This window comes from Pygoscelis adeliae, unplaced genomic scaffold (assembly GCF_000699105.1).
Source record: "Pygoscelis adeliae isolate BGI_AS28 unplaced genomic scaffold, ASM69910v1 Scaffold21, whole genome shotgun sequence".
Classification (NCBI taxonomy): domain Eukaryota; kingdom Metazoa; phylum Chordata; class Aves; order Sphenisciformes; family Spheniscidae; genus Pygoscelis; species Pygoscelis adeliae.
In genome coordinates, this window is record NW_008824243.1 from 9,106,529 (window position 1) to 9,130,488 (window position 23,960).

The 23,960-nt window shown below is 43.9% G+C and overlaps 1 protein-coding gene across 1 annotated transcript in view; it reads right to left on the reverse strand.

Moving 5' to 3' along the window:
- The window catches only part of SV2B (synaptic vesicle glycoprotein 2B), a 27,738-nt gene extending 3,778 nt beyond the window's left edge, over positions 1–23,960 (reverse strand). Inside the window, exons 1-9 of the mRNA XM_009335178.1 lie at positions 23,444–23,960; positions 12,069–12,249; positions 11,284–11,435; positions 8,677–8,810; positions 7,831–7,920; positions 5,561–5,671; positions 4,364–4,452; positions 3,428–3,592; positions 666–799 (exon numbers count right to left, since the gene is read on the reverse strand). Of these exons, the coding sequence (XP_009333453.1) occupies positions 666–799; positions 3,428–3,592; positions 4,364–4,452; positions 5,561–5,671; positions 7,831–7,920; positions 8,677–8,810; positions 11,284–11,435; positions 12,069–12,249; positions 23,444–23,960 (1,573 nt within the window). The remainder of the gene's footprint in view (positions 1–665; positions 800–3,427; positions 3,593–4,363; positions 4,453–5,560; positions 5,672–7,830; positions 7,921–8,676; positions 8,811–11,283; positions 11,436–12,068; positions 12,250–23,443) is intronic.

The window sequence follows — 23,960 nt, forward strand, 5'->3', positions numbered from 1 at the left end:
AAAGTCTTGATCCTGCTTGGCTAATCTCCCTCCATACATCAGCAACAGGAGTCAGGATCAAAACCAAATCAAAGATCTGAGAGGAACTCCTCATCAAATGGAAATGGCCAGGATGTTTTCATTTCAGTGGCAGACTCTAGCTGCATGCTTGGCACCTGGTGGGTGTAAGCTCATGCACTCCTTTTATTTGTGGAATCACCTGGACCAGTATCCCTATGCCACAAGGATGGGCAATGCAGGCTCTTGCTTTCATGGCATTATGGTTTGTTCTCTAATAGAGTAGGAATGAAAAGCTTTTTCGGGATAAATGAATTAATATTTTACCGCTTACGATCATCAACCACAGGTCAGTTAAAATTATATTTTAAGCCAAATTTTTTCAATTGAGCTGTTAAAGTGCTAGGTATTTTGCCATTACCTGCCAAGGTCTGAGCACAGATTTTTGCATTTCCCATGCAGCAGCCAATGACACCAGAAGCCATGTGGTTAAAAACGCTGATGGAGCAACCTGAAGCCTCCTTCCAAATGCATCACCCTATTTTTTCCCACCATCACTCTCATTACCCAGCACACACACAAACACACAGATCCCTATCATCCTTTCTCCCAGAATCTGAGAATAGTTTCTAATTACAGAGATGAAACCATAGCAGGAATCCCATTACCAGTGTTGTAAAAGACAGTGGAGATGATGGTGCAGTTTTCGAAGAAGGTCTCGCTGGATGTCACATCTTCAAAGTAGCATTCCTCAAATAGTGAATCCTCAAATCTCACTTCCTTGAATTTCATGCCGATAAATCTATGGGGCAGGAAACAGAACTTCACTCTGTGCTTTAAGGTATTTTCTACATTATATAGCATGTGATGGCTGTTTCAAGAGGCAGAGCACTAATGGCAATTTCTAGGGTCATTTACAGAAAAGGTGTTGCTTGAATGCATAACTGTCTTTCCAACTCCATGCTTACATATTTTGTATATTAGTAGGAGAGATGGATTTGAAGAGGGTTTTTTTAAGAGAGATGGACCTTTTAGGATTTCTGGCAGTTTTACTAGTCCTCAAAATAGTCACATCTAAGAAAGTGTGCTTCTAAGGCTGAGTGGACACAAATCCTCTCACTTTCAGTACTAGTCCATCTGAAGAAGACATAATTTCACCCAGTGCATAGCATTTTCTTTGTGAGCTGACCTTGCTGCCTGCCTTATTCTTCCCCTTCCTCCAGCATAAATACAAACAGACATTATCAGGAGCCCATTCAGCCATTTGGTGAAAGGCTTCTGACAGTTGTTTAAACTCAAAGTGATTTTTTTTAAGCAAAAATGCAGTAGAGTTTCTAGAGAGAGTGGGGAGATTATCTCAGTTCTGCTTGTAACCATCTCTGTTCGAGGACTATTGCTTATCATGTAATGAAAACAGATTACGCTAAAAATAATCAACTGTGTCAGGTGATTGATTTCTCCTCTGATGGGAAGATTGACATGTCTGACCTGCCTGCCTGAAGGATGACACAATATTGATTTACCTGTGAAATTTTGCAGGGACACTGAGAAGACGTATTAGTTAATGCATAGGCATGTTTAGAAGATGCAAGGAGCTATTAAGAGCAAGCATTATTGCTCTAGTTAAGGAGGCCACAACTGTCACCAAATAAAAAGCCTTCTAACATATACCCAGAAATTTAATTGAATTGAGCACTTACAACCCAGTCGCGCATGATGGCTGTTTACACCATTAAATGAGCACTGCAGGACTTCTTAGCCAAAGCTACTAACAGATATTATTAATGCTCAAAATACCACAAGAAGACTATTCAAGTCTTTTGCTCCATGTAGAAGGTCTCATAGGTTACAGCAAAACTTAAGCTGTTCTGCATTTGCTCAGTAATAGCCTGTGATGTATTTACTCCCAAAGGCTGTTAGAAGCCCTTTTCCTACAGTTTGCTTTCTTAACATCCATCTTTAAAAGTCATATAGCAATGTGCTGGTGTTCAATGGAGTTTTAGCTCACAGCCAAGGGCTGGCGGGAAAATGCAGCTACCAATCATATTGAGATATGCTCTGAGTATTACTGAGTACTGCTGGAATGTAGCTTGATCAGTTTTGAGTTATTGAATTGGAGACGACCAAGGCAGGAGAATAGTGATGTACATCACAGTTCTATGTCTTCATCCTGCAAGGTGCTGAGCATCCTCAGTTCTCAATGAAGTTAGTGAAAACTGAGCGTCTCCTCTGGGCATAAGAAAAGGGTCCCCAGTCCCTACATTTGACCACCATCCACTTTTCACCAGACTTTGTTTGGCTGCTCGACAGGCAGGGGAATAGGAATCATGGGGCTAGGTTTGCACCACCAAGCACAGCTCCTTACTGCAGGGGAGGTCTGTGGAAGGACATGGGGACACCTACTGGGGTCCCCAACAAATGTCTATCAGATATACGCCAAGGAAATGGAGACAAATAGTTTCTGAGGGGAGAGGAACAGCCTGGCTGGGCAATGAGGTATAGTTTCACCCGTGAAGATTAAAACAATGAGTGTTTTGTGTAACATTGAACGTCCAGTGGGACCTCCCCACATAGCGCAAGGTAGCTGGAGCAACACCCTGTCTATTCTATCTGGGGCAATGGGATCTCCACAGAATTTACATAGGGGTATTTTTCCACCCATTTTATTGGGATTTAGAAAAGTAATAACGGCCTGCTATAAATCACTAGGATTTACATTGCTGTGGAACACAGAGTGATTGGGGTCCAGGCTGGATGCAGAAGAAAAACAACCAGGCCCAGCCCAAACAGGGGAAGAAAGGGAGGAAAGCAATGATATTCTGCTAGAGTAACTTCACTGACTTCAAAGCACTAAAAGAGAAGGTGACACACTCATTTTGTGGGGAGATGCTGGCCGGTGTGGCAGAAGCACACCAGTACAACTGGCCATGACACAGCTCGCACTAACGGGCTGCAGGACGGAGACCGGGGTAAGTCATAGCAAGGACTTCAAGGGAAAATAGTTTTTTATTTTGGAAGTGCAGGAGCAGAGCAATTTCATTACAAGTGATGGTCTCTGCTGCCCAAGACCAGTAGATGTCAGCGTGTGCTAAGGAAAGAGAAGCCACCTCTGCATCCAGAGCTGCCCAGCGCAGTGGGTGGGCGCCCACCGCCCCGCTCCCAGCAAGGGGCTGCTGGAAGCAGGGCTCCTCGCATGCATCCCCTTGGGTCTGGAGACGGGAGAGGCTGAGGCAGAGTGTGTGAAAAGCAGGAGAAAAAGGATATTTGGTCTGTGGAAAACTGCTTTGGGGATTTGAGAGAGATAGACTGAGTGTCCCGAAGAACAACAGAGATTTTCAAGTTGGTGAAAAAAGAAAGAAAAAAAAAAAAAAAGAGCTTTCTAGAAATGTATTTCAGTTCACATGCATCGAACCAAGTTCTGTTCACTTACTTATCATTCCTGTATTCCCCATTTCTATGGATCTGGTTTTCCAGGGTGAAATTAAAGGTGAAGTGTGACACTTCTTCCTCATCAAAGATCTTCACTCGGGATTCATATGCCTCTTCTTGGAGATACCGGATCATATCAGGGAACCAGACAATAAGGCCATAGTAACTATAGCAGGATGGGAGAAATACATTAGGGATGCAAGATCCTGGCACTGCAAATATCACAGTGCTTTTCCAATGGTCTGCTTCATAACTTGTAAACTTGTTCAATTCCTAGTGCAAATGCAAATACATTTCTAGTACAAATTCTTGCTCAGCTCTGACACAGGACTGAGCAAAATGCCTCCCTACTCTAAACACTCAGCTCCTCTCAGAAGCCTGTTGATCCATTTTTGTTCACTTAAAGCACAACAACTCGTTTAAGTTTTAGTGACATTGACTCCTTGGCTGGGAAATACACCAATGCACTATCCTTGCTGCCCAAGAGACCAGCAGAGTAGCAAGAAATTTGGAAACTCCCCCAGAAGGCAGACTTCTGCAAGTGAGAGGTTTAAGTGAGAGTTAGACAAAACGTCCCTGTAGTTTAGATTTAGGCTCACCCGAATAGTTTTTATCTAGACTAAGGAACAGCTGAGAATCAGGTAGGGTTGTGGGTTTTTTTGTGTGGACAAGGTCAAATGAAATATCTAGAGGTGAGAAAGTCGATATACTGCTGCCCGGCTGACCACTTCTCAAGTCCTGATTTGTTCAAAGCACTTGCACTCTCATATAAGCAATCAGATTGATCAACAGTTTGTAGGAGAGCAAGGCTTAATACACAAAGACTCGTTAAAATAAGACCAGGATTAATTTTATAATAGTTTATTTAAATGTGTAAGTAATTATTCAAACTCTGAGGGCCCTCTGGTTTCCTGAAAAAGTTAAAGAAGTACCGTACCTTAAGGCCATTGTAAACCAAACCACAGCCAGCATCAGCGTGTTCATCCTGTACTGGGCTGTTAGACAATATAGCACATTGTCCCAGACCTACAAATTCACAAGAAGAAATTAGCTGCAAGGAAGCCCTAGCAAACCCTTGACAGATTAATTTCTGAGTGCATCATAAATTTAATGTCAGTAAAAAGGGCTCACTGGGGGAAGGTCAAATGTGTGGCTTATATTGAGTGTTTGTTGAAAATTATATTTATTGAGATAAATGGCTTACAAAAAGATCACTTATTCAGCTATGTGCCAGGGTACTTGATCTGAACTCTCTGTAATGAGCTGGAGTGCATGACAAGGACTGGGCTGGGATGATGCAGTGTCTCTCTCAGGCTGTATCAGTAAATGTGGATATGAGCCTGTTCTCAGACCCTCTGACAATTTTGTCTTTTCAAATATACGTATGGTCTCAGGGGTGCTTTCAAACAGAGCTCCAAAGCTCACTGAAGAGCAAAAACCCAAACACAGTTGGCATTTTAGGAGGGCTAAGATGAACTCAGATAGGGATGAAGCCAAACAGAGCAGGAGGGAGACCAAGATCTGCTCTTCTTGACCTGCTGCAGGAAATACTGCCAGGAACACGAGGGGACGTAACTCCTCACGCTTTTAACTTGCCACATAAATACAGTAATAGTATATAGCACCTGCATTGCTATTAATTAATAAAGACTCTCCTTTACTTTAAGCTCATCCTCCTAGTCTAGAAGGTCCAGCAAGATTTTCCACAAAGTTCTGCATGGGCATAGGTAAGCAGCATGGCATGTGCGAAAGGTTAAATTAGCTGAAGAGACAATATGACATTGTTAGAAACTCAGTCTCAGCAGGAGCAAGGAGCAAACACTCTTCTGAATCCACTGCGGGTGATAAATTCACTTAGGCTTGGGGGAGAGGGGATCAATATTTATCTGCCCAGAAGGAGAGTCGAGTGCTTGGGGCTGAAGCTCGTCCTGGAAGCTCTGCCATTAGCACAGCTGGACTACCAGCTCACAGGGGCATTTTGGGGCCGGGCAGTTTGCGGATGCACACATTTGCATAGAAAATGCAATCAGATTACAGCCCTTTGCAAACACCAGCAGATTTTTTTTGAGTGAGAGTCAGGGTTTCAAGACATGAAAGCTCAAAAGCCCCTGTGGTTTTTTTTTCTTCTCTTTACCTGTTTGAAAGTGGTAGTGATTCTGACCAGCCACCGCTGGTACCAGGTCCCTGTTGAGCTCTGGATTTCAATAAATTCATCTACTTGCTTTGGAGTTTTGATATAAGAAACCTGAAAAAGAAAAAAAAAAAAGGAGAAAAAAAAATACTGGACTGAAGTTTCCAGAATTGATCTTGGGTGGATTTTAAATTCCACTGTCTTCTGGGCAATGTTTCCACCTGATATCCCTTACTATCTTTTCCTTGAATGTTATCACTAGCAATTGAGCTAACTGATTTAATTACAGCAAGATATTTTATTACAGAAAGAAGCCTGCACTCCTTCCTTCCTTTCCTCCATCCCTCCATCCTTTCTCTGTCTTTCTCTCCCCCCTCTTCCCTGAAATATTTTAAGTGCATCAAATCCACTTCAATCTTTCATTTATTGGCTAACGTGCCTGTGCACTACCTTATTTCTCTATCCCTTAGATTTCCACTAGAAATCAGGACTAGGCAATTATCGTAAAAAGTATCTCCATGATCAGCCACTTGTATCCGCATCAAACTGTACCCTCAGGATCTGTTTCTTCAAAGACAACTGGCACGAATATTTCTCAGTCAGCACCTTTTAAGTACCACTGGCAGAACTTCTATGACAAATGAACATGTAGACGGGAATCTTTGAATCTGAAAATGCATCCTGTCATCAAGTGAGCCCACACCATGCAATCAATTTGCTCCACTGAAGCACTCTGATTTTTCAACGCCACACACCTGAACCGGACTGCTCAAGAAACCTTAAAAATGGGTCCCAGAAAATATTTGCTCAGTACCTTTAAATAAAGGACATATTCAAGAAAACCACGATCTGTTTGTAAACACGAGAAGGAGGTGAAAATTTACTGAATAAATTTCTGAGTATGAATGAGCGCCTTGGCTCAGCTGTGGAGTCTCTGTGTTCCTCTTGCTGGCACCGTTTAAATGTCAGATCTGGGAACTGTCCCGGTACCAGCTGACTCACCACAAACTGACAAGTTCTGGCCTATCAGAAAAACACAAAATCTGACAGTTTGTGCTACACCAGCCGCACTGATCGTCCGCCCGTGCCAACGGATGTCAGTAAATCTTGATTCAGCCGGCGCGCCGTACCTCGAGGTGCGATACTGAGATCAGCTCATGCTGTAGCAGTCATGACACTGTTAGATGGAGTAATGAGCACTAACGGGTGCCGTACAGCTACTCCTTCATTCTCCTACTCAGCTCAGACTCTCACAGTGCCCTACTTTGAGGTCTTTTTTTTTTAGTTTCAGTCCTCTTTTCCCCCCACCACACAGCGGGACTGGCCAGCCCAGCTCGGCATTACAGCAAAGCCAGGTAGGGATTTAGAGACACAGTCCCTCTCGCCTTTGCTATCAAGGTTCATATTAGTCAAATGGTCGGTAGCCTAAAAATGACATATGCTCCTTAAGTTCCTACCTGAACCTGCACACAATTGTCATGCACTGATAGTAATCTTTAATTTTCTTGAAGGATCATTCCTGAGGGGCCCTGTTTCGTGACAACCCTTCTAAACATGAAGCCTTGCTCTCCTTCTTGTTCAAAAAGACATGTTTTACACACAACTTTATCTCCTTTTCTCCATCCTTTAAGAGCGCGTGTCCTTTCATCTTTAAAAGCATAAATCAAGAGCTATTCCCTGGCTGGCTCACTGGGAGATTAGCTGCAACTAACCCCAGCATACACCTTTTACCTGATTTTACTATTAATGAAATCCACTGGTGTGACCTTTTTCACAACAAGCAGCAGGCTAATGAGTAATAGCCACTCATCCCACTTTCCCTTGGAGAGATTAAAGATTGGATATGAGGCAGGTGGAGTTTGGGAAGCTCATTAGAAGGTACATGAAGTTTAATCAGAGTTTGATTAGAAGCCAGAATGGAGAAAGGAGTGACTCAGATCTCCCACATGACTAGTATCTCTCTTATTTGGTTTTAGTCTCTTACAGCAGACCAATTAAGTGTGTATGTAATTGGAAAATCACTGGTCTATATACTGTAGAGTAACACCAGGAATGAAGAGAACTCACTGCAATTCACAGGATTGACTAATTCTTGGAAAAACAGACTGGCATCTTACATTAAATGCACAAAACGTATCTCAGAGTCCTTTTTCTGATTGCTGGAGGAGGTCACGTTGAAAGAGACTCAAGGAGGAATAAACTGGTGCTATGCTGCACCAAGGAAGGTATGTCCAACCTTTCTTTTTACATGCTGGTGGCTTTGTTAAACTCACCGTAAACACCCTTTCTGGCTCGCCCTTGGCCCGCATGTTGGTATCATGAACTTGCTTGAGGATCATCCAGGCTTCATCATGTTTACCTATCTGAAAACACCAAAGAAAAGGAAAACAAATGTTGGAGTTCCCAGCTCTGTAATTTACCAAAGCATAGAGAAACCAATTCTAGGGGTCCAATATAGTGGAGAAGCACACATACAGCACTGGCTGCATTAAACGCAAGGAGCTGAAAGCATGGTTTGTATTCACAGAGTGCAGCATCTCTGTGCTGAAGAAAGGAGTTACCCTAAAACTGTCTGAGGCAGGAGCGGAGTCAGGAACAGAGCTTTAAAATCAGATGAAAGAAGACGAGATAGATGAGGTGATCTGGGCTCTAATCCCACCTCTGCTAAAGACTTGCAGGGTTAACTTGAGCCAGGTATTGCCACATTTCACACCTGTGAAATGGGAATAAAGAATAGTTGCTTAAGATTTCTGAGGTTTATGTATTTTACTTAGTAAAACGTACTCCGTCCTTTGCTCTTCCACCAGGATTCAGTAGTTACATGCCCAAACTCTGTGAGATGTTTTCAAAATGCCTTTGCTGTACTCATACAATTCCCAGCACTCACCACCTTCTTTCTGTACCACATTTGGCAGTGAAACACTAACCATTGTTGATCGACCCCGTAGTCTTTGGGGTTTAAGCAATCTGTGGAGCTAGTGTAGACATGTGGGAGTGGTTTTGCCTCTGAGTTTCTGCTATACGTGTTTGATGGGACAAAGAAAGACAAACGGTGACACATTAGGGACCAGCTATCCTCTGCTAATATCAGACTGCAACATTCAGATGAATCATCTTACCTCCAGCAAAAAACGTGGGCTTTCAGGCATGAATTTCAGTGCCACCAGGGAGGCGATACAGGGCAGAGAGCAGACAAGTACAAAGACTCTCCAGCTGTGGAAGTGGTACTTGGTTCCCATACTGAACCCCCAGCCTGGAAACAGCAAGATCCAAAAAGTAAAAAAAACTGACCAGGCATTCTGAGTTTTTCTCTCCTAAAGCAGCTCTGAACTTTACAGCTCTGTATGACACGGGGACAGGTTGAAAGTTTGCTATTCTTAGTAATGACGGCTCTTAGAGGCTCAATAGCATGCTCAGTAGATAACAGCAAGTGAGCTCATGTTCATTACAGAAAATGGAACATTCTTGCTCGGGCTCTGCCTTTTAAAAACCTTCTTTTATCTTTGAGTTTAGAAATCACCTAGTGATAAGAATAGCTCCATGCAGCTGTAGGCAAGTAAGGCTGGGAAAGGGTAGAGGAATCAGGGCCATAATTTATTGCAGCTCAGTGATGTTGCAAAAAGTTTACAAAGGCTAAATTGTCTCTGATCTCAGAGGCACGTTAGAGACGGCTCCTTTCCACCTCGTACCTCACACATGTATTTCACTTCTTATGGAAGCGAGCTAGGAAAGCAAGTTTATTCTTTTCCAGACCTACAACATCTGAGCTGTGATTCAAACTTAGAAGAATTAAGATCCTAATCCTGCATTTGAGATTCCCCCTCTCCTGCTTTTTTCCTGATGTCTGACCAGGTCAGGTATTTCCCTGCTAAGGACTAGAAAGTACAGCATCGTTCTTACATTGCTCCATTTACTTTCCCTAGACTCAAATCTCAGAAAGAATGTTTAATTAAATTTTTTTCTATAAACACTTTTATTCACGTAATAAGGAAATCATAAAGCAATGGCTTTTGCAGAGGTCTCATCTGAGTCAGTCATGGTGTTCTACTCATTTCCTGAAGTTCCAAAATAGTAGGGCAACATGGGAAATCAAAAAAAGAAACTATAAAAACTCAACATCAAAAACTCATCTGAAAAATAAATGTAATGTAAATACATAAGTGCTTTTTAAAGCAAATGTAGTTGCAGACAATAGAATTATTTCAGCCTGACACCACTATGCAGTAAGGTTGCCTGTTTGTTCCAACAGTCTCTATCATATCAATCAAAAGCGTGAACATTTCTTTATACTGAGTGTACTTTAAACATGGTAAAAATGAATTGATAGATAGGTAAATGTTAGTGTTTTTCTTCATGGTCTTTGTGGCTTGTCCTACTTTCCTCAAACAGGATTTTGCAAACAGCTGGTGTGCTGGTTTTTGGCTGGGATGGAGTTAATTTTCTTCACAGTAGCTAGTATGGGGCTGTGTTTTGGATTTGTGCTGAAAACAGTGTTGGTAACCCAGGGATGTTTCCGTTACTGCTGAGCAGTGCTGACACAGAGTCAAAGCCTTCTCTGCTCCTCACCCCACCCCACCAGCGAGCAGGATGGGGGGGCACAAGAGGTTGGGAGGGGACACGGCTGGGACAGCTGACCCCAACTGACGCAAGGGATATCCCACACCATATGGCGTCATGCTCAGCACATAAAGCTGGGGGAAGAAGGAGGAAGGGGGGGACATTCGGAGGGATGATGGCGTTTGTCTTCCCAAGTCACCATTAGGCATGATGGAGCCCTGCTTTCCTGGGGATGGCTGAACACCTGCCTGCCCATGGGAAGGAGTGAATGAATCCCTTGTTTTGCTTTACTTGTGCGCGCGGCTTTTGCTTTCCCTATTAAACTGTCTTTACCTCAACCCACGGGTTTTCTCACTTTTACCCTTCTGATTCTCTCCCCCATCCCCCTGCGGGGGGAGTGAGCAAGCGGCTGTGTGGGGCTTAGTTGCCGGCTGGGATTAAACCACGACAGCTGGTGTCACTGGATACTGAGGGAATTAATCTTTTCCAGCAGATACTTGTTTCTGATGTTTTCCTAAGATATACACATAAGTTACGAGGAATACCATGTGACATGCAGATTTTTGCTCCTCAGAGCATGTATATGTTTCAGAGTCCACCCACCTACTTTTTCTCTTCCACTTCCAGCTCTGGGCAGGGAACCCGTTCCACTCCTCAACCCAATTAGGTGAAGTCAGATGTGACTCCAGCCTCGCATGCTGGGGAGATGTGTCACCAGATACACAGCCCCGAGAGTGTTGACACTTGGCTAAGGGAAAGATGCTGTGCTCACTACTATCATTCATAGCACCCAGTAATTCCCTGATTAAAGTTACTTATTTTTTATAACTGGATCAATTTTTGCAATATAATCTCAGTCCAGTTTTCCCTGAATGCACTGACATTTAGATTAAGAGCTCAGGCTCTGGCAGTATAATTCAAGGGGTGTATTTGAAGCTTTTATGCAAAGCAGCCCTCATCTGTCCTATTTACAGCCTTAGTATCAGTCAATCAATCATGCAGTCAATTTATCAGACCTTTTGTGTGCACTTCAGGTATCTATTATTTATCGGTGTTGTTTATGCTGGGATGTGTAAGGACTGACTAATGCTACCTGTGTGGGCTTTTTGGGGTAGTGTAGTGATGCAGGAATGTGGTGTTGTCAAAAGTCAATAGCACAAAACAGTTACCGTAATGTGGGATGATGCTCCAAGCCATTGCTGAAGCAAAAATGCCACCGATCATCCAGAACATGCAAAGCCAACTGAGGTGTTCCCCCCTCTTCTCACGAGACAGGAATTCAGAGAAATAGGCAAACACGATGGGGAGGGATCCCCCAATACTGAGGAGAAAAAACAGCACATGGGAAGAATAAGAGTCTTTTTCAATGTCTTTCTAGTTAGAATTGCACATATGAAGAGGGAAGGTCACACTCACAGACGCGCTGCACAAAAGTGAGACTTGTAGGGAAGATGCAAATCTCTCTTTGGCTGGACTGGTCTTAGACATCAAAGATAAACTAGATCCTTCTCATGCTCTGAGAGCTGAATTTCCTCTGCAGTTTATATAAAGCCAGTGTAGTGCCCTGCTCTTCACCTAGACATCTTCTCTGTTGTTATTTTGTGATCACTCATTTTAGGGAGGCAAAATACAGGCAGGTGATGGGAACTGCTGAAGGTCTCATTGGAGGCCCTGGCAGTAAGGATTGTAAAATGAGGTGGGCATTTACCAGTTTCAGTTGCCTTTCTGCACAATTTGGGCAGTACCAGAAGAATGTCAATGACCGAACTTTCTTACTGCTAACACTTTAAGAGTGAGGTAATGCAACCACACATGGCTAAACAGCAGTGCTGTCCTGCCTCGGTGCCAGAGATGCACCTCCAGAGCAGCCTTCCTTCTCCCACCCTGCACACCCAAACTGCCGAGCTGTGACAGGACTCCTCCAGGACATGGGACGAATTCACCAGTTACCCACCCGAGGCCCGAGATAAGGCGGCAGAAGAGGAAAAATCCATATCCCTGGACAAAGGAGGAGAGGAACGCGAAGGCAGCGTTGATTGCAAGTGATATGATGAGACATTTCTTTCTTCCCAGTTTATCAGCGAGGCCGCCCAGCATGACAGCCCCCACCATCATTCCTAAGTAGACTATCAAGCCTAGAATAGAGACAGAGAGACAATGAGTTTGGTAACTGGGTAGAAATAGTATGCAATGTAGAAGCAGATTTTAAAGTGCCCGTATGGCAGCTGATGTTGGCCTGGTACACTATGCAATAAAGTAGAGATACCCCCATCCCCCCATATTAGCTATCTCAGGTGCAACAAACTCTATCCTTTGGTGAAACCTAATTTTTCCATCTTCTGCCCATGAGCTTGCATCGCTCCCTACTGCATTGCTTCATGCAGTATAGTTGTACTCTCATTTGACCAGACCCACATCTTTCTTTCCCAACCTCACTGCTCACATATCCCCTGCACGTAAGCAATGGCCAGGCATAAGCAGCTTAGGATACACGTGTCCTAGCTATGTGCCACCAACGATACAACAGAATTCTGATGTCTTAACTCCACTAACCCCCCTGAGCGCAATGGGACTGAGGATGTGTAGGAAGGAGGTTCTCTCCAGCTACTGTTTATAGTCAGAAAGCTGTGAGAGCAGAGGGACTGCTAAAGCATGGCTAAATCTCTTTGCAGGTTACCTATCCTACCCATGCTTCCTTTGCAGTATATCATCTCTTTCACTCTCTGCTTTTCCAAGCATTATCTGAAAGGATCAGTCTGTTACCGAGACTCACCTTGTGTAGCACAGCTACTTCCTTCGTTACTGAGTCAAGATCTGGCATCTAACTAAAGGTAACTTACAGAAAAGAGTGCAGTCTTGATCTGAAAATTTCAGAAGGGAGAACCTACTGCTTGTCTTCACAGTTTGCTCTAGAGAGTTATCACTCTGACATTGTTAAGAAAAATGGGTTCTTCCTTTTAACTTGACTTCATTAGATCTTCTACTATGGGGTCCTCAAAAGACAGTTTCAGTGACTATGTTTAGTGCCTGGCCGAATAGGAGAGAATGGTTTTCTTCTCCAAATAGGCTCCCTGTACCCAGCTCACTGGGTGCTTGCAACTCTGGCCTAGAAAACACATCAGTTGTTCTTGGCCCTTCTACTGACATTGCCACCAGAAGGGCCAACTATTATATTGCCTTTTTCTTTATCTGGGCGCCAATGTAAATAGCACTAATTAATAATGCTCACAGGTCCAGGATATTTTTTTTCACTTATTTTATCTACTTTCCAGATGTAGAGACTTCAGTGAGCAAGAATATTCTCAGGAATAACCACAGGCTATGGTCCTTTTGCTAGCAAAATTCTTGTTGAGGCCTGAAGGAGTTATGATATGAAAGGACAGCAGGATCAGATATTAAGCATTTAAAATCGAATAGCAATCAGTGCTGAAGGGTTGGAAATATTGATCCGCTAGAGTGAAATGATTTGCACTGCTGTTAAGGAATAACATCTGAGATTTAATCTGTCCAGCAGCTGGCAGCACGTGGACCTGGTCTTTGAAGGCTGTATTGGCCTCTGGGCTTCAGATTTTTGTTTTAGCCTCGTCTATGAACAAATCTCTGTTCATTTCTTTGAGTCAGGAAAGATGTAAGGATGGAAGGGATCAGGCAGGAGCATATGTCTCCAAGGCACCTCTGAAAAAGCCCAGATGAGCCAAGACCACAAGGAGACAGACTATCAGCAGGTAGATCTATACTACTGAAGTTATTCTGAGTTTTACAGTGCAAAAGACAAAGCCCTTCATGTTTTGTCCGCTTGCTGTGTGTGGCTGCGGCAGCCTCTGCCTTAGCACTGCAGGACCAAAACACTTGGTGACCAGGTGACTTTACAGCACGCTCCGATGGCTCTGCCAGCTGGTGACGTGGAAGGGTTTGGGGCAGCACATCCAAGCACATTGTTACTGCGTTGGCAGCTCCTTGGCTAACAAGCTGCGTATGTCTCAGAGCTGTCCACTGCAAGCTAGTGGTCCACAGAGTAGGAGCAGTGTCACCATCGCCACATTTCAGAAGAAAGTGGTGGCAACCGCTGTGTTTCCTGGGGAGCACAGAGGTGCAAGAGGCTGTTCCCAGAACACCTATATCATCTCAGACACCATAGGCAGGATTGTAGTCTATGCCTATAGGCTGCACAGTCCTGCTGTGGAGATCCTGATGGCCCTGATCATGGCTGGATATGATCCAGAGGAGCTGAACTATGTCAGGGTGGAGGAATATCTGCTTGTCAAAAAGCAGAAGTTGCAGTGCAGGGGGTTCTTGAAGGAAAAAAATGGTGCTTGGAGGTGCTCAGAGATGCTTGGAGATTGGGGCCATGTCAGGTTCAAGACCCACCTGAGCAGTGGTTGAAGGAAACACCATAACTCAAGAAAATCAGCAGTGTTGCCTGCATCCCTGGCCCCCACTAAAGACAACGGATGCTGAGCAAGTAAATACGCTGCCTTGATAACAAACATTCCTATTCGCTGACTGAAGAAATGCAGCTAAAATAAACATTTGTCAGGCATGGTTGAAGAACATTCCTTTGGAGGGTCAATCCTCACCTTGAACCAAGTGTTGACTTCTCCTGCGAGCCAACACCTTCCCCAGGACCTGTTCTGGCAAACACATCACCTGGGAAACAAGGTGATGATGAATTTTTTTGCAATTCGTTAATGTTTAAACATGACGATCAGTCTGATGGCTGAAGGCGGTTCTATGCCATCCAGCAAAGCTGGCTAAGGACTAATGCAGAGAGTTATTTGGCAGCTGATTGTCTTTCTTTTGATTGTGAATGCTTGCACTTGATTTGAAATGCGTTACTAAATTAAAAACTATGCAGCAGAGAGCCACTGCAGCATTTGACGGCGGCTTGTCTCACACTGATCATAAGTGGAAAAGTGGAAAAGTTTGGACTTCTGAAATCTCCCCCGTTCCATAGCAGGGCAGTGGGGTCACCTCTCTGTGAACGGTTCTGCTTTCTTTTCTATCCACGTGGTGTCTAATGGGCAATCAGGATTTTGTGTGTCAAAGGCAAAAACACTGTTCTTGCCTCTTAACAGCCTTTGTACCAGAACCATGGCACAGGATTTTGCCAGCACAATTGTACCTCCACTGTAAGCATGTGGCTCTGTGCGATCAATACCCACACTCCCTGCCCTACCCTCCTCACCCCAGCTGTCCTGGTGAGGTGATCTGAAGCTGGATAAAGGTTTCAGGTACTGATCCTGCAGCAGTCAGAGAAGATACGTACACAGCTGGGAATCTGGGATCTCCTTCTCTATTAACTTTGGTCTCCAGCTTGTTCGCTGAAGTGCAAATTACAAAGGAGAGCTGAGGCAAAAGAACGGGTTCAGTCCAAAATCTTTCTGAAGGAAGAATCTTAATGCAGTGCTGTAAGGCTTAATGCTTTTACCCTGGCTCCTGAGCTACATTTAATGGAGCAGCTCTGACTGCAGCCAGCAAATGGAAGTGATGGTGCACCCTGAATCTACTCACTGGTGCATCGCAGCCACCCATCTGACAGTGAGCCCTGCCAGCACCGTGTGAGCAGCTCACAGCACAGCTCAGCCCACACTGCCAGACCCCAATGAGGAAGAAAAAATGATCTGCCAGAGTTAATTTCTTTTTTTTTTTTCCCAGAGAAAATCCCTGGATGGCAGATGTTCATCCAAATCCTCTTAACAACAGAAAATGTCCCAGGTCAGCAGGAGGTGGAGGAGGTTGTTACTGTCTTCTAGCTGGTGATTTACTGCAGCCGAGTACCCTGGCTGGTGGCAGCGCAGCCAGCTCTCTGGCCAGGGGAAGAGTGGGCTTAGCATGGGATGTGGCAGTGTTTGAAACTGGGCATGAAGAAGTGGAGTGGAGCTGCTTTTGTGGGCAAACCCTTGCGGATTCTGACTGAGGAGCCCAAACTTGTGATGGGCATCCATCAAACAGTGAGCAACATAAAAGACAGCAGAGCTGTTAATGTCACAAACTCAGAGGATGTGGCTTTAATTGGTTATCATATGTGATAAACCAATGGATGCATTGTCCCTTAGAAATTTAAAACAATTAAAATCTGTAATAAAGGAAATCTCAGGGACGACCAGAAGACTGTCCACTTGGCCAGTTTCTGAGGGGAAGGATCCCGGTTATAGAAATGTTTACTTCAGGGTTGAAACAAAATCAGCAGGACACTTCATTATGATGGAGAGGTCTTTTTTGGGAAGACTGCATGTTCTGGCCAATATAATTAAACATTTTGGGGCAGCTGCTATAAAACACTCTGTCAGCTGACAGATCTTGGGACCCAAGGTGCAGAACAACGTCAGGCTTTGCAGATTGCTGTGTCCTGGATTAACAATAAGGTGGCAGGGACCCAGGGAGGAGCGGAGTAGTTGCTCATAAAGTCTCCGTGCAGGAGAGACAGTCTTCTGGAGAACACAGCGATGGTTGTTACCTCTGAAAGAGATCCAGCTCATATCAAGGAAACTGAAATTTTAAGGAGAATTAGACCAAGAAAAGTGATCACTAAATGGTATTTCTTCTGCTGCGTTACTTCTGTCCACCAAATATTCTAGGGAACGTCACAATGGTCTGTACCAGAAACCTGACTTCAAACCTCAGCTTCAAACCACGCAGACCTAGACTGTGCTAGGAGGGCTCAGCTTCCCAGTTAACACAGGCAGTGGTTAGATGAAATGTTAAGGGCAACTCTGAATAAGCCATTATTTGCAGACTATTCCACGAGTAATGGAGTATAATGAATGCCTGTGGGACAGTTTGTAATAGCATCCCATAAAATCTGTGGAAAACCAAAGAGTAGAAATTCTAAGAATACATTTCGGGTTATGACTCATCCAATGTTGAAGTTATAAGGAAAATATGTGACCACTGACTGGGCTTATTCCCACTAGAAAAGAGGTAACAAATACATCACTCTCACACTAAGAAAAGCCTTTACTGAAGTTGTGTGCTCCATGTTAGTCAGGAATTGTGGACTTAAAAGCTGTACTTCTAGGAATAAAGAAAGGCGGATACTGTAGATGACTATATGTGTGCTAAACTCTCTTTTTACTATTTCAATATATTTAGAAGTAAGGGTTTCAGAAAGAAAACAAAAAATTCAAGGTTTACCTAAATCTCCATCACAAGCATGAATTTCTTTCATTGACAGTTAATGGGATTAAAGTTCTTAAAAATAAGGCACATCTGAAAATAATCCCTTTCAAGTCAGGACAAGGACTCGGGGAATAAATGGAAAATTTGAGCAGAAAAAAACCCCAGCTCCATGGGAAGAATTAGTCTCAGAGTCCTTGGGGCTGTCGGGAAGGTGAGGAGGCTGCCTGGGTCCAGGTGCAGGGTTGTCTCACCTCTGCTAACAGGTCTGCACAGAGTCAGTAACCACAGGAACGTGGAAGCTCCTACCTGCCTTCAAAGCCCAGGCCACTACAGTACAGCCCTGTGGTTAAAGAAAAGGCATTTGAAAGGGGAAAGCATTTGGACAACAGAAAAGGATTAGGACCTTATCTATCTTGCAATTCAAATTGTAATAAAAACAAAATCCAAACGCTCTTACCACTGTAGCATCTGTTACACATGGGTGCACTTTATGGACACAAACAAAATTTTGTGAGTCAGGTCTGGATGATTTGGGAGATGGAAGAGGCAAGGCACGGGATCCAATTGCGCATAAGTAATTCAGAGAGGAATAAACCAGTGGTAGTCCTGACTGACTTGTGCTCTGGCGATGGCCAGCATGTCCCGGAACAGGGGATGGTCTCAGCAGAGGATGAACTGAGGGCTGAGTGGCCTTTGTTCCTTTTCTTCCGAAATTTCTTATCTGCTTTTCCTTGTAGGCTTATTAGTGCTTCCCCCCTGCATCTCCTTGACCTTGTAAACGGAAATCAAATGAAAGGGTAGTCTCGTTGCACTTGCCTTGTTGATTAAGTACAAGCAGAGAGACTTCATCTACAGCTAATGGCTCTGCCACTGAGAAACGGATCGCCCATGTGAAAGGCGGCTTTCCATTTTCAGAGATCTGGGGGCGGATATCGGGTGAATCTGGCTACTGAGATCAAGGAGATTCTGCACATCAAAGCCAAAGGTGGATGCATGGATCCACGAGCGCTTTGACGCAGCACTGGCAAGGCAACGCAGACCAAACACTTCAGCGAGCGCTGCCAGCACGGTGTGGGTGGCTGTTTACACTCAGCCGGCTTCACAGTCCCCCCACGGGACTTGTCCATCACTACAATATTCATGGGACCATCTGGTTCCCCCCACCCAACCCCTCTGCTAAAGCAAAGTTTTCAACAGAGGAAGCCAAACAAATCCTTTGCTGTTAAACGAAAACCTGTTCGTGCTGGCTCTCGTCAGATGAAATTCCCGCAGCGTTTATAAATAGGGATGCAGCCATCCCCATATCAGACCTGCACAAGGTGCGGGGTGTTCCCAAAACTAAAAAGCCCCTTTTTTCCTCTAGCATGTCCCTACCGCTCGGGGTGATGATGCTCCTTGGGCTGCGGGAGTGTTTCTGCCCAAGAGCAAATTTGCAGCGAGGACTTTGTGCCCGATGCTCAGGACATGGACACAGGCAGGTCTCAGCAGCGTTTAGCCGGCTGCCATGTTGTGGGTCCATCGCCATGGAGGTGCAAAACAGGCAGCCGTGGGTCACGGCAGAGCAAGGGAGCCATGGTTGGGTTTGTCTGCCCTTATCCAGAAAGAAAAAAAAGTGAAGAAAAGCCACTGAGCTCTGCCGAGGGGATTAGGATTTACTGTCATATCAGGTGAATTCAGGTCAATGAGAAGCTGAGGCCAGATTTTATCTCAGCTGATAATAAAACATCCTCTTCACACAACAAAAAGCAGGGATATTGTTACACATGCTATTTAACCTGACTCACACAGCCAAGCCTGAATTGCTACCTAACTGTATAATTACTAATAGGATCTTTTTTCTATTTTTTTTAGTCTAACACTGCTAGGCTAAGAGTCTGTAAGATGATATCCTCCTTAAAATATTATTATTAAATCATAAAAAGAAAAAGAGAGCTGTGTGCCTGAAAGACAGATTTTATTCTCTGCATTGGTGTGGCTGTTTTGCAGTTACGGGCAAAGCCCTTAAAAATTTTCTTGTCTCAGTTTACTGAACTGTGAAATGTGAAATGCTTTAACTGTGCCTTGCGTTTTTTATATGCAGGATGTGAAAAAGTTTCAAACATTACTATGACACCATCTTTTATACTTGCTGTGTATTTACTGCTCTACACTTGCAAATATATTTAGTCCTCTGAGAGGTGATTAAAAGCACTTGAAGATATACATTTATATGATATTTCTCCAAATAATGACAATGATGTGTGCCTATCAGCAAATAAGTAAATACAAATTTTACGACTCTTCAAATGATTATCCTTAGCAAATAAAAAAATTGTGTTTCTGACAGGATGTATTATACTGAAAAGGAATATTCTGTTTCAGTAAATTTAAGAAATGAATTATTATTGACTACTGCTGGTGAAAGCTCAGCAAAGCAGATTTATCAAATGAATACGTAAAAATAATGTTGTTACAAGTTACCAAACTTAACAACCAGTGCTAAAAACTGATGAAATTAAACTAAAATGCTAAAATATATACAGTTGTTGTTTCTTTTTTTTTCTGTAATACCCCACAATCATCTTCAAAATAGCATTTCGCATAACAGAAAAACTCCAGATATATGTTTTGTCCCGCTAGGGATATTTAGGGCTAAAATAGCTGTTAATTTGCATCTGATGGTGAGATGTTTATTTTCAGCACAAAATGTAAACGTTTTCTAAGATGTGTCATATTCATTTCACACATTTCATGAAACACTGTGGGCATCTGTTTATTTGTAGTTTTTGCATAATTTGGCCATAATTTGCTTGATATTTTTCCATGCTTGCTTTCTGAGGGAGGAAAAATATGCAACATACAGAGTATTTAATGTCCTTTTAGCAGAAGCTGAACTTCACTAAATTGGTCTTTAGGGGGCATCTACTTTAGCTCTCTTATTTGTCCCTTCCTACTTCTGCGAGAGTCTGATTACTTAACTGATTTATTTCCCTTTTTTTTTTTCCCATCCTGGCCTCTTTTGTTATGGCTGAGACCTTCTCGTGTGTTTAAATGTTAGCAGCTGCCTGGCAGCAACCTTAACTCCACCTGGGATAACCTGATTGTGTTTCCTTAGCAAAAATGTGTTGAGACGAATGGTCGCCTGGGAATAAACACGAGCTCGTCTGTGGACATCTGTTGGTACATGGGGACAAGGTAAGGGGCAGTAACTCATGTGTGGATGATGACCCTGCATCCCCAAAACCTCATGATAATTTGAGGGAAAGCTGTGCCTTCTCTAATCAACCCTCCGTTCATTCTGTGCAGACACACTCTTACAAGATCGTCACTGCACATTAGGCAGAAATTGAGGTGAAGAGCTCTTTGATTGCCACCCATTATTGTGCCAAGTCAACCTATAAGTATCATTGAACCCTGAGTATTAGCAAGATCAATTTGCAATAGCACAACCCATAGACCGCTGAGGGAATGGAAACCCTGAGGGAAATGAGCATGTGTTGGAGGCTCTGAGCCTTGTTAGGAGACATCTTTTTCCAGTTGCTGCTGGATGGGTGCTGAAGCTAAGCCAGGAAAGGTTTTGAAGAAGATTATGTTCTTGTTTCCATCAATAGCACTTCCCCAGACTTTCCCTTCAGGAGCTGATATCTGGCTGTCCTTTATCATGCCGTGTACCCACAGCTGCTCAGAAAAGGGATAAAACCCTCTTGCAGGGGCAGCGCTTGGGACACCAGGCTGTGCTGGAGGCAGGTCTGCACCCAAACCTCATGTCTCTGCACTGCCCTGCTGCCCGCCAAACCTCCAACACCCTCTGCTCCCTGCTGCTGCCCTTAGTTTGGGAGAAAGCTCTCCTTCTCCTCTCCAGACCCAGAGATCTGCACTCTTCCCCTCTTACGCCCTCCAGCAGCCCTGTACCCGCTCCAGCCTCCTCACACCCTCACTTCTTGATGCTCTTGGGTATTCATTACTCGTATCAGTGCACTGCTCTGCAATCTAAAGCTTTCTAAGCCAAGCTTAATTCATTTTCACAACGGATCATCTCACAAACCTCAGATCCAAGAGGAAAACTGCAGCAGAGAAATAGCCAGCAGACGTGAAAGTGTGTTTAACAAATAAGACGGACTGAATCAGAGACCTGCCTCCTGTACAACGCCCATCAGTAACAATTGAGTGCTACCATAAATATCCACTTTCCTTTCTGCCTCAAACTAAGGTGAATCAACTTTTCTTGTTTTTAGGAAAATTCTTTTTTTTCCTCATATTTAAGCCACAAAATATTGTGAATACAAGCTTTGAGAGAAGATCCCCCAAACAAACAAGCTAAGGACAGAGAAAATTGCTCTGCAAAACCAGGTTCTCAAAAGTTGTCTTTAAAAGCGGGCAGCAAAGGCAGCAAAAAGAGTGCTCTTCCCCTAATTAGCAATTCCAGATTAGCTTGGTTAACGCGCAGGAAGCTGGAGCTGGGGTTGGATACAGACCCAAATGTCTCCTTGCTTATTCAGAGCTTATCAGAACACTCTGAACTTTCAGCCTTGCAAATGCTGAGCTGGAAAAAGCAGAACAAGCTCTCTTGGGAGATTTCTTGTTCATTTTTACCTGTGGTTGGGCCAGAAATACTTCAAAGATAGATTTTCTTGTGACATTTGACTCAGGAGCCTGCCAGAGCTTGAGCTCTATGGAGATAGATATTTATGGGGTCAGAGTTTCAGAAGATTTCAGCTTTCATGTAATCACCAAAATAAATGACCTGCTTTTCATAAAAGGTCTCATCACTGGAAAGGCACCCAGCCTGGTGAATTCAGAAGCCCCTTTGAAATCAGGATCCAATTGTGAGCAATTTGCTTTTAGATACCTGACCTGAGATATTTCGAGCTAGAATTTTTAAGTGGTTTGTGAAGCAAAAAAAGTTAGCAAACTCTTTAAGACACAAAACTAAGTACAAAACTAACTAATTGTGGAAATAAACACCTTCAAGTTCAGAGAAGAAAAAAGAAGAAACAGAAGAGAAAAGCGTCCAGGACATCAGTACACCAAGATGAGAGGTCTATATAAAGATAACTATCTGTCGCTTTTGTCACATGAAAATAATGCAAATAGAATGGAGTCAAGGGCTGGGATCTAACCCAAAATCTGCATTTACCTTGCATCAGGCAGGGCTTCTGGGCCAGAATGTATGAACTACAGGCCCTGATGATTCCCCTACAACCCTGGTACATGTCCATCCAGATACACTATCCCCTTCCTAAAGCAGTTCTTCCAAGAGCTACTTTATTTTCCTTCCAGATGTGCTGTACTATTGCACGGCTGGTTCTCACTACGGGCCGTGTTGGATGCTTTCCTGATTCTTGCAGATCTGGGAGACTTTGCCGTCTTTGACTTATAATGTGCAAGGGAAAAAATTGTTCATCCAAACCTTTCCACCCAGTCTCACTCACAATAACTAAGGCTTTGTATTTTGACCACAGGGAGGTGTCAATGGTGATGCAAAAGGGATGTTGCCAGTAGCCTCAGCCTTTAATCCCCATGCAGCACATCAATTGCATTCCACAGACCTAAGAAGAAACCTTCATAGGCTACTTCTGACCCAGGACATATTAGCAAACTGCTCTGACTGAGAAGTTAGTGTGCAGAAGGAACCGACTGCAGAACCCAACCAATCTGCCAGTTGGGACTCTGGGCTGAAGAAAAGGGGAATCTGGCCAAAGTGGAAAACTTTGGAGAGCAGGGCAGCATCAGCAGCCACAAGGTAACAGCAAAGTGATCCAGATCAAACAGACCCCCATCTTTTATAACTCTCATACTTGGATGGTACTGCTTTGTGGACTTCTCATTACAATTTAGTTTCTAAGAGGACTGAGTCACTAGGTCCTCAAGTAGGAAAAGCTACCTTTAACCTTTCACTTATTTGTCCCTGAACATCCCTATGGGTTTTGCCCTGTGGACCTGCTGACTGCGAGCTGCCTTGTTCAGATCCGGCCTGCAGTGACCAGTACTGGGGCCACAGCACATTCATAAGGTGGGCTTAGATGTGGTGCAATTCTGCTGCTTTTGAGTAGCCGCCTTCTCAGCACCATGCAAACCCCTCTTGAGTCAGATCCACCCAGCCATCACTATGCATGACATACAATACAAGAGGAGAGTCACCAGAAGATCCTGAAATCAGCTGGTCACTAGAAAAAGATGTTCTAGCTACTGTCTGCTGCATTAGAAGAGCTGTTTGCAAGTGGCACTTACCTAGCATCCCTTTGTTCGAACTGGATAAGCACATATCCTTCTCAGCACTGGGAAGAACAAATCCAACCACAAACACCTCCACCCCGTCTGCCATCAGTGCCAACCCTAAAACAAAGAAGAGGGTCCACTGGAAGCGTCCGTGGCCACACTCCTCAATGATGTTCTCGTACTGGTGGGCAAGTTGCTCCTCGTCCTCCATCCTCTCTGCCATAAGGTCAGCACGGTCTCTGTACTCATCAGCCACAGCAGGAGGTCGCTTCTTCTGCTTTTCTTTAATGTCATCTGGGTGTGGGATCCCTTGGTACTCCCCCTCATAGACCTCATCGTCTTCATCATGGCCTTCTGTAACATCACTCTGGGCATCTTCTTCATGAGCGGGCTCATCCCCGCCACGATAGTAGCCGTCATTGGGTGCATACCCTTCATAGTTACCATCCTGGTACCTGTAGTCATCTGAGACTTGGTTTGCCTCCCTGCCTCCTTGATAGAGGTTTGTGTTTCTATACCCATCATCCAT